General features: G+C 44.4%; 1 protein-coding gene across 1 annotated transcript in view; it reads left to right on the top strand.

Moving 5' to 3' along the window:
• Positions 1-7,599, top strand: part of CTNNBIP1 (catenin beta interacting protein 1) — a 30,441-nt gene extending 22,842 nt beyond the window's left edge. Inside the window, exon 6 of the mRNA XM_084274672.1 lies at positions 6,395-7,599. Coding sequence (XP_084130798.1) covers positions 6,395-6,453 — 59 coding nt within the window. The 3' untranslated portion in view covers positions 6,454-7,599. The remainder of the gene's footprint in view (positions 1-6,394) is intronic.
• Positions 7,600-11,227: the final 3,628 nt, after the last annotated feature.

Consider the following 11,227-nt stretch of genomic DNA (forward strand, 5'->3'; position numbering starts at 1 on the left):
GGCAATTGAGATGTCTGGATTCTGTTCATAGCTTGATATTTTGGCTATTTTTATTAAAATATATTGGCCTGTTCACCCATTCTCTCCTTCAGCTGATCCAGACAGTTGTGTTGCATCAATGACAGTTACGAAGTTTACCTGATGTACTAAAAATACTTCATTATCCATTGCAAGGTGAGCTGTTAGCAGAGGAGATGAGATCTCAGTAGCCCTGAACAAGTTGTAAACCCCTAAGCTGGAGTATTTAATACTTCAATTCAGTATTAATTAAGAGACTGGACGTTAGTGCCATGCTCATGCTTTTTTATAGCCATTTTAGTTTTTGATAGTTGTTTAATGTTAAAGCCTACATCAAAGTGCAAAATACAGGGTGTTTTCTTTTACTCAGGGAGCTTTTTAGTTGCCATCTGAGTTGGTTGGTTTGTTTTTATAGCTCTGAGGGTAACTGAGGAGCCGAAAGACACCCCAGTTCTACCAGTGTTACACGCTGGAGCGTGGATGTAATCACGAGCTCTTTGAGATGTGAACATATGAGTTGTCTTCCCTGCATTGCAGCAAGAGCTCACACAGCTCGGGCTCCAGACTTCTTGAGCTCCACATGATGAACTTAAGGCTTTCTTATGTATTTTTTTAACACGAGCAAAATGCCTCTCAGGAAGTCGTAGGCACTGAAGGATCTCCTGAGTAAAAACCCATGTGTCCTGTTTCCCCATTGCTTACATTTCTCAAAGGCAGGCTGGCACTTGGCTTCCTTCAGTCACTGCTCTGGCAGATCTGGAAATGGAAGCTGTGCAGCTCGAAAGCATCACATGTGAATTATCCCAAGACCTCGGCGGTTACAGCGCTGCTGTTCCTATAGCAACAGGAGTGTCGTGCTGCTTCTTGGAGAAACCTGGTCCCTTGGGGAGGGAGATGTGAACACATGCCTTGGTGGCTGGGTTAGATGCAGTCTTTGGGTGGCAGGGTGTTAGAAATGATCCCAGGGTGCTTGTGGAGTTAGGAGGGGGGGGACCGTGGGCATGAAGTGTCAGGCAGTGGTGGAGAAACAGAGGTGGGGCTCTTCTTGGTTCTATTTTTTTTAATTCTCTTTTTTTTCTTCATGTTTTATTCTTTTGAACGTGATGCTTGTTGTCATGTGCTCCTCTTCTCAGTAATGCAGGTTGTATTTTTGGAATGCCAGACTAGGATGCTAATACTGGGAATTTCAGAGAAAAGTTAATGGTGAGATGGTAATTGCTGGGAGGTGGTAGAGGAAACATGCATACAGAGATCTTGAGGGAAATAAAGATTATATATATATTTTTTTTTTTTTTGAATTTGTCACTGATTTCAGAAGGCTGACAGGCTTTACCCTCTGATCTCTAAAGGCTTCTTGGGTTTAATTTTGCAGGTGAACTGCAAACAGGTCAGGTATATCTGTTCATCAGTCAAAGAGCACTTGGAAATAGCAGGTGGGAGATGAGTGAGCATTTTCCTTTGTGTTAAGGTAGTGCAGTTCTAATCCAGCTTGTAACCTGCTGGCTCCATGGCACTGTAGCTGAGGCCAGAGCATTATCATTGGTCGTCTTGGTGTAATCTTCTGAAACTCAGGTGAACTGCTGAGCAGTTGTATGTGCTGAGCTCAGTGGCTGTCTCCAGGCTGTACTGCTGCGTGGTGAAGCTGTTTGACCTTCAGATCATCTTGGCTTGTTCAGGCTGATTCACCAAGCCAAAGAACTGCAATGAGAGCATAACCACAGCAGGATGTTTTTGAAAGCTAGTGGGGTAAGACTGTTGCTTTTTAGAATAGGTCATAGGCCTGTGAGTTAATTATTGTTAATTTTTCTAGGCAGGATGAGGGTGGGAAAGTGTTAGGCAGGAGTGGAAAATGTATTTGTTTGACTGAATGTTTGTGGCAGTTAGTGCTTTGCTCATGAGAGAAGACAGGGAATGTTTTGTTGGGTATATGCAAAGTCTCTGTAGTGCAGAAATGGGACAGCTGTGGAGAGAGGAGCTCTGTGTGTGTAGGATGGGGAAGGTCAGGTCTTGAGTGTGCTGCCTTCATTGTTCTATACATTAATTACCGGAAGCACAAAGCTCACTGGAGGATGTGCTAAGAGTAAACACAGTTCCCCGTCCTGTCGCAATGGGCAACGTGCAGCTTAACTCCATAACCTGCCCTCTGCCTCTTCATTTATTTATTTTTTTAACTTGATTGGAAAGAAAACATCCGCTGTGGGAGCCAAGTGCAACTGCAGCAGAAGCTCTATTCAGTAGCACTTTAATCCCTGCTTTCCTCTCACCACAGAGAAACCCCTGCCCTGTTCTCTGGGAATGTTTGTGTTGGTAGAATTGCTTAATGAGCAGACTCGTTAGATGGGTTTCCTGTAGCTGTGGATAATTTGGGTTGTAGGAGTGGAACAAAACCTGCTTTTATGCTGAGAAATGTGGATGACCTTTTTCTGGGCAAATGTCACCCAGGATTTTTTTTGGTACAGGACCCCTTCAGAACCAGTTGTGCTCTGTAAGTGGCTTCTGGCAGGTTGATGCCCTGATGGGATGCATGCTGCACTGTTACACTTGCTTGAGCTCAGCAGAGGAGCTTTCCATTCTGTTTTCAGGTCACTGAAGTCACAGATTCACAGGAAGCTTTGGGTTGGAAGGAACCTCAAAGGTCATCTAGTTCCAACCCACCTGCCATGGGGAGGAACATCCTCACTAGTCCAGGTCACCCAAAGCCCCATCCAACCCGGCCTTACACACCTCCAGGGAGGAGGCTTCCACGGCCTCTCTGGGCACCCTGTGCCAGGGCCCCCCCATCCTCAGAGTAAAGAATTTCTTCCGAATGTCTAACCTAACCCTGCCCTCTGTCAGCTTGAAGCCATCGCCCCTTGTCCTGTCCCTGCACTCCCTGGTGACCAGCCCCTCTCCTGCTCTCCTGCCAGACCCTGTAAGAATCAGTAGGCCACAATTAGGTCCCCTGGAGCCTTCTCTTCTCTGGGCTGAACAAGGCCAATTCTCTCAGCCTGTCTTCATAGCAGAGGTGGTCCAGCCCCTGATCATGTCCATGGCCTCCTCTGGCCTTGCTCCAACAGCTCTGAGTCTTTCCTGTCCTGGGTACCCCTGAGCTGGACGCCGTGCTGCAGGTGGGGTCTTACAAGAGCAGAGCAGAGGGGTAGAATCCCCTCCCTCGACCTGCTGCCACTCTGCTCTTGATGCAGCCCAGAACTGCTCAGCTAGAGCCAGTAGGACCCGCTGCCCTTGGGGAGGTTGTGGCATCGTTGTAATGACTCAGCTTACAGACAGCATCGAATCTTCCCTAGTTGCTTAAGTAAACCAGTCCTGGGTCTGGGAAATACTGTTGCCTTTTGTATCCTGGTGCTCGTGCAGATCTGAGAGGTGCTGAATAACGTGCTCTCTTGTTAGTGAGTATGAAATAAGGCCCCAGGAGCATAAAATTGGGCCTTTAATGTGGGAATAAAAGAAATGAGCATCAGCAGTCTTCACTGCAAGGTGTTGTTCTGCTGGGCGGTGTGCCCTCAGGTTACCCACCTTATCTACCTGGAAGGTATTGTCTCTTATTTGATAGATCAAATTGTCTTTTTTAAAGGCAATTGCCTGTGGCTCTTGTGAATGCTGGGCTGTGTGTACCTCCTGCAAATGCAAACAGGAGCTGAAGAGGGAGCAGGAAATAAAACTCTTCAGAGTTGTGTAGTGAGTCCATCCTTTGCTAGGCAGGTTCTAAACTGTGCCATGAGGCAAAGAAATATGGAACTTCTAATCTCTTTTTTTTTTCTTTATTATTTATAGCTGTTCTCCTGGTTTTCATATTTAGGCTGTAGAAAGGGGACACCCCAAGGAAACAATCAACATCTGTTAAGTAATCCAGCTCATCTCTTGGTGCTGATGTGACGTCATCTGTGATTTTGCAGTTGCTAGGCTACTCCAGCTGCTCCAGGCTGGCATAGCAAAGCCTCCTCAGTGTTAGAGGGCGATGGATGTAAAAAATACAGAGCCTTAGGTCGTGCTTTCCATGCCCTGGCTTTCTTAATGCTTCTGAGTGCCGTATCTCCCACCTCTTTTGAGCTAGACTTGTCTTTCAGAATCCTTGGAAATAATAATGTCTCAGGAAAGGCCAGTTGTTCTTATGCAGTTAATGAAAAATCAAGGAATATGGCAACTTGTTAATTGGGAGCTGGATCCCAGTGCATAAATTCAAATTTCTGAAGGATCCAAGTGTTATATATCATTTATGTTTTGATCTGGGGGGGGTGAAGCAGTTTGTGGAGGAGATGAAAAGGAAGATGACTGCAGGGCTTCTGAGTGTTAGCAAGGGGGAGCATCAGAGCAGTTTTTGATGTTAGTTATATAAGATAGGGGTCCTGGATCTGAAAAACAAACTACTGCTTGGTCCTTAATATTTCCTCCTTTGAGTATGTGTAGCAAATAAATTGTGAAGTGTATAAAAGGAAATGTAGTTGCATTTTGTAAGTCTTGATTTAGTTTTTAAGGATATTGGCATGGGGAATTTACAACCTTTGCTTTTACCCTCCTCTTTTTGGCTGCTTTTCCTTCTCTGCTGCAATGAAAGAGCAAATACCTGAAAAATGGAATTTTGTTTAACCTGAGAAATTTTTGAGTCCTCTTTCTTTGACCAGGCGTGCAGGTAAAAGCTGCTGGGGGGGCACAAAGGTGAAATTTGCCTCGTGATGAGCTTCAGGTAAAAGTCTGCAGAACTTTTACATGCTGATGCTCCATCCAAGCTCACTTTGGACTTTGCCCAGTAAGAGTTCTGTGGCGCTGAGGAGTCCCTGGGATGGGACAGGTCGGTGCTGCTCATGGCGTTTCCTACTTTGTTGTCCAATCCTTCTGAGAGAAGCTTTGAAGAAAGACTTATTAAGCCAAATTATCCCAAGCAGAGCGAATTAATTAAGGCCAAAATGGTGATTGTGAGTCATGTGTTGTGCTTAAGCATGTTTGAATGGAGGGGAAAAATCTTACAGCCGGACGGGTGAACTCATCGGTGTTTTCTAACCAGTTAGAGGAGTGGCCTCAGAGGATGTGCGGATGAAGGAAAACGTTTAGTTTTATCAGACTTTCTCAGGAATCCATTTTTTTTTTAACCAGAAACTAAAAATAGCATGCTCAGCCCTTCAGGGTGGCGTTCCAGTTCTTGTCTAGATTGGAGATATTGATTTAAACCGCTGCTTTGACACCGCTCTGTGATGTATTTTTATTTCCATCTTATCCTGAAGACATTTCTCTTTAGGTGCCTGTTAGACCACGTTCTGTAGCTTGGAAATCCAGAGAGTTGATTTAGTTCTTTTCTTCTTATTTTCCTTTTTTTTTTTTTAATATCTCAAGGTATTTCTTTTGAAGAGTGAGAGCTTAGCATGGAATGGTCTTTACAAGCCTTTATCAGACATGATTCTCAAGCCAACTCAAGTCTTTCTCTACTAAAAATGCCCATTCAAAAGGCCACATGAGATTTGGAGGTGGTTATAGGAAGGTAGTAATGCCTCTCTGTGCTCAGGGGCCCTGTTTTCTGGTGGTAATTATACCCAGTTGATAGCCTCAGTTGAAGAAAATAATTAAAAAAGATAATCCAGTAACTGAGAAAGTCCACAGACTGAATTCTTCTGGAAAAGCTCTCTGAAGGCCAGGGATAAAAGCATTACTTAGCAAAGCTGTATCTGTTCCCTGGGCAAATGGAAGCTTTCAGTGGGAAAGAAAAGGCTGTGATTCCATTAGAGAATGAACATTTCCAAGATGTGTTAGTTTATAAACGGTGTTTTAAAGTAATTTTTCAGGGACAGGGAGAGAGCAAAAACCTGTCAGTGGCCTATTAAAACAATTTTTATTCTTAAAAGCAGAGAGTAATGAACACATAGATGTAAAGATAAAGTAAAGAATATCAAATGTCACTTGAAAAGGAGAGTGTGATGCGTAGGGCAGTGCAAGTTCTATTGAACAGTCGCCTTCCTCCCACTTCAGAGAAGCTCAGTAAGTCTCTTATGCAGTGCCAGAGTTTGCAGGGCAATGAAACCAGTCAAAAATATTACCTCTACATGCCTGTGGTAACAATCCTGTGAATTTATGGGGTTTTATTTTAAAGCCTTGCTTCTTAGAAAGACGTGAAAGTCAGGAATTACTGGATTTCTTTAAAAACAAACTGATTTCCTTAGGCTTGAGAAGGAACATTTTGAATCTGCTGTTGAAATATTTAGACTGCTTCAGGTTCCAGTTGCAGAAAAATAAGGAAATGCTGCTTTCCCTTCTTTCTGTCCTCTTTTTTTTTCCTTTCCTATCGATTTTTAAGGATGTGTGGAATGATGGTTTTGGTCCTGCATCTCTCCACTGTTCATTAAATGAAGTAATTGTGGCACATGCTTTCTTGTATCCCTTGTTATTACAGGTGCTGAGGATGTTGTGATGGCATTTTCCAGATCAGAGACAGAAGACAGAAGACAGTAACTACAGGACACCTGAACAACACAGAGCTGGAGAGGACAGTGAGATTCCTGAAGATAGAGGAGGATGGCTGAGCATTAATAAGTTCCTTTGCCCACCCCAATTGTTCCTTGGTATTCCTTCTCCTTTGTAATCGTGTTTCCCTTTGCCCAACCCTCAGAATGCATCTCACAGCCATCTATTCCTGTAAGCTTTTGCCACCCAGCTGGGCTGTGTTGATTAAGGACAAACCTCCAAGTGTTTTTGGGATTGGCTCAAAGGGACAGGCTGGGATTGGCTAAAGGAAGACGGTTTTTTTCTTTGCAAACTTGACCAATGAAAACCTTTTATCTCATGTTTTATTTTATATTTTAAAGAAAGTCTCCTGGCATCCTACTCCTAAGGAAGCTTTTCATGCTGTGGTGCTTATTTAGGTCAAACTTGTGAATTTAAGGAGGGGGTTTGATTCTTTTTGGCTGCGTAGAACTGGAAGCAACTTGTGATCGGTTGGCAATGCGAAATGCTTTCTCTTCAGTTGGCTTTGCAGGTATTCTGCTGACTGCAACGTTCTCAGTGCAGAAAGCTGATGTTTTGGTGCATTGGTTATTTCTTTATACTTTTACTGACTTTGGGGGAGGGAGGAGGGTGGAAGACAAATGTGCTCTGCAATATTTATTACATCTGCACAAGTATAAATGCTTGCTTTTTTTTTTTTTTGGGGGGGGGTGTGTTGTTTTGGGTTTTCAATTGGCTTTGAAACCATGTTTTTTGATTTCCTCTGGGCTGCAGCGTTTCTGATGCAATCAGTTTTTCCAAACTCATCAGCTCTGTGGCCTCAGGCTCTTTGGGGAGCGTGTGGAAAGCGTATTTAGCTCGATAAATCTACCTGTAAGCTGGAACGTGGAGCCCACCGGCTGCAGTGGGAACTCCTGGTAGATCTGGCTGTTCAGGTGGCTTCTCTCTTTGCTTCTGACAGAGGAGCTGTAGATATTTTGCAGGAATTGCAAGGTGGAGATCTATGGCTGTGACGTGAATTTGCCAAACGTGTATAGAGGATGTGTGAACTCGTTGGAAATGCTACTATAGTTCCACTTTAACCCTTTAACTGCTGCACAGGACTAGCTCTCACATAAGGAAAGAAACAAATCCATGGCCGTTAACTTAAATCCAACTTGCACTGGGCTTTAATAAACTAAGTTTCTAGTCACTTGACAAATGGTATGTGGTTTGGCTCCTTGCAACTGTTTGGTGGTGTGGAAATTACCTGGATCCTCAGGTGACACCGTGTCCTTCAGGTGCTGCTCCAAGAGTCAGGACCGCTGCACAACGCTGGCTGGTTGTGAGTGTACAGTGACACTCTCAGCATCTCTGTTAGTTGTTTCAGGGCTGTAAAACACACACACAAACACCTTTACAGACTGTGGAACCCACAGTGAGGTTCCCAATGTGTGCTGATGGTTCAGGAATCTGCATGTCCAACTTCTAGCACTGCTGCCTAACACTAGCACTTCATTTTCCCTCATACATGCAGGTTGCCTATACAGTATGTGTAGATTTCCCTGTGGGTTGCACTGATTTCAGGATGTTTCCAACTCTTGTTCACTCCATCCACCTGTCCCTGGTTGCTTTATTTATTAATTATTTGAAGTTACCATTCCAGGATCTGGCTGCGCCCGTGGGATGGCAGGATGCTGTTACTGGGGAAAAAAAAAGCTGGAGAGAAACCATAGAAAGGATGCAAAAGGAGGAACAGAATTGGGAGCAGGAGGAGGGAAATTCTTGAGCAAATAAATGCTGTGTAATGAGAACAACTGTACATCTGTTTATGGAAAGGATCCTTTTGATTCAGTTGTAGCTTTGTGAAGTTCCACGTGAAAGTGAATCTTTTAGCCCTGGTTGGGGCCAGATGATAACTTTCTTTCTTAAAATAAACCAGGAACAAGCCTAAAAAGTTCTTCAAGTTTTCACCTGCTTGCCTGAGAGGTGCTTTTAAGTTTGGTGCAAAGTAGGGGCAGCCCTTAAAGGGTTAATTTAAGGGGATTCCACGTGTTTCTGGCTGCTGGCTGGGATGAATGGGCTGGGTTGTGGTGGCCTGTGGTGCATCCCCCATGTGTATCTCTGGCATTTCTGAGGTGTTAAATCTTTTCAAGGAGAAAAGTGAAGTGTTTATGTGGTTTAATCTTTTCACTACAAACGTAACTGTTGCAGAGGGGTGGGGTGGGGGGGAAATACAGTTTTTTAAATGGCTACTCTTGGTTTGTGTTGATTTATTACACTGTTAAACCACCAGATGGAAAATACTCGCTTCACCTTGGTGGAAGAGTTTTGTGTAGGCTCCAAACTTGGAGTTTTGTGTGATATAATATAACAACGTGGTTTGGGATTCAGAAAACCAGAGGAGATGCTGAAGCCTGTGGAGAACATTTGTGCTTGCTTTGTTGCCTGTGTGCTTTCCCCCTCCCCACGGGTGATTTCTTAGCTTGAAATCAGGGCTGGAAGATTTCTAATAAAGAATTCAAATATAAATCGGGGAGAATGAGGTGGGAAAAGGGCTTCCCAATATTGCCCATGAATTATATTTCCAAATATCTCTTTGTTATGAAAACTAAATACCTGTTGCCACCGTGGAGCCTGGATTAATTGGGAGGTAGAGAAACCTGCACAGAGTACATCAGTGTGGTTGGCTTGTTTATTGTGTGTACACACTTCTCTGGCTTTACCTTTGTGCTTTTGCCTTCTCAAGCAAACCATCACAGGTAAAAATAAGAAATTCAATGATTCAGAGGTTAGTATAGATCTAGATTGGAATATGTTTGTAAAGAGAAAAGGCTGTGTAGTTCAGCTACCGACCAAACGGGGCTTGAGGCATTCGGTAAGGGAGCATAAGAGCTTTAGAGGCATCTTCCAAGAGACAGTGCATCCTTTGAGTGGTTTCTTTGGGAGTTATGTTCCTTTAGATAGTCAGAATGTGCTGATTTCCCAAGGTTATCATCTGCCCCTCCTGTTGCAGAGCTGAGGAAAAGATGTAGAGCTGAATCAGATGCCTCACTCATCTCTCCAGATGGGTGGTGATTGCTGTAATTGCTGGTAGTGGTTGTGTCTGTGAGCGCTGCACATTGTAAATGAAAATGAGCCTCAACCATTCACATGGGCCTTTAGATTGATTCTCCCAGGTCCTAAAATAAACCCTGGAGTAACAGAACCTGTGAGCTGGTGGCACAGCACCACTTTGGAAGGAGCTATTGCCTGAAAGAAGCTGGACCACTAATAAAGTAAAAGGAGTCCTTCAGGGTTTTTGCTATCTAAGGTAAGTCATTACTGTGAGCTGTCTCCTCTTGGCTGTTTCATGGTCTGTGTGAAAGTTTCTAATGCTTTACTATTAAATCTGTTTCTGTTCCATAAGGCCTCTCTTTCTAATTCACCAGCAGCCTAAATAGTTCTGGTCAAGGCTAAAGATTAAATGACCCATGAAATTCAAAGACCCCTGTCACCTATAGAAGAGATTGCCCTAATTAAGACCTTCAGGGTCATTTGTGGGATAAATTTCTATAGCTGTTGAGAATCTGGTGCAAGAACAGAGCAGTGCCATGTCTAAAGTTTGTGAGCAATGTAAAATAAAGGCCAAGAGTGGAAAGCTTGGAATCACATAGGTATTACATGTGTTAGAGATTATTTTATGAGGGGCGTAGCGAGTGCCCAGGCAGTGAGGAGAGTATACAGCTGGGATCACTGTAAGATCAGCCCTTCAGCTTGCTTTTTGGTCTCTTGGCTCCTAAAGGACTGTGGCAGAGCTGTCAAGGGAAGAGGCTCTGGGGCACTGGGTCCAGCAGAAACCAACAGTCAGAGTGGTTCCTGGAGGTTTAAAATCTTTGGTTGCATTTGGTCTCTGTGAAAGAAGAGCCCTTAGTGAGTAGGCAGCTCTTCCTCGCTGTTACTCACCAGTGACAAAGCGTAGTTGTTAATAAAGAGCTCTCCGGGATCTCAGTTAGAACTGGGGAACAGTTGGGTTAGGAGGAACGGGAGCAGGGGAGGGTTGTACAGGTGTTCCTGGGGTGGGATATTTGCTGAATGTGGTTGATTTTTAAGTTGATGGGGTGTCCAGGGTGGGTGTGGAGTCTCCTTCCCTGGAGGTATTCCAGACCCGTCTGGATGCCGGCCTGTGTGACCTGTCCTAGGGACCCTGCTTTGGCAGGGGGGTTGGACTTGATGAGCTCTGGAGGTCCCTTCCAACCCCCACAATTCTGTGATTCTGTGAATTGGAAAGATTTTTAAACTTCTTTCAGGTGAAATGTTTTCATTTGGTTTATTTCTCCTGCCACGGAGGAGGGTTAAGGGTGCTGTCAGTTGGGTCTGGGCGAGTTACTTCAGTGAACTTAAGCAGCAGGAATGGCCTCACACCAGTCTGGGTGTTAAAGGTGTCAGAATGTGTCAGGTTTTGGTCACGATGAGCCAGACAAGGTGTTGATGGGTGTCTGTTGGGCGGACTCCTGCAGCCTGATGGGTTTGCTGTAGTACTCCCATCCTACAAACCCTGTACCCTGTGGATCTGTGGGAAAACAGGTCCTTGGATTGTTCTTCACCTGGAAATACAGCAAGTCTGAACCCAGACTGCACTGCAGCTTCCCTTAAACCTCCCTGTGACTGATGCTTTCCAGTTTTACCAATATAAAAGTGCTGTGTAACAAGGAGCTGCATTGTTATTACCGGCTGAGGTAGGCTGGGAGCTGGAATCTGTTCCCTGCCAGACTGGTAGGCTCTGTATGAAGACAGAAGAGAAATCACCCCCTGACTTCTGAGC

This window comes from Gallinula chloropus (assembly GCF_964237585.1).
Source record: "Gallinula chloropus genome assembly, chromosome: 23".
Taxonomy (NCBI): domain Eukaryota; kingdom Metazoa; phylum Chordata; class Aves; order Gruiformes; family Rallidae; genus Gallinula; species Gallinula chloropus.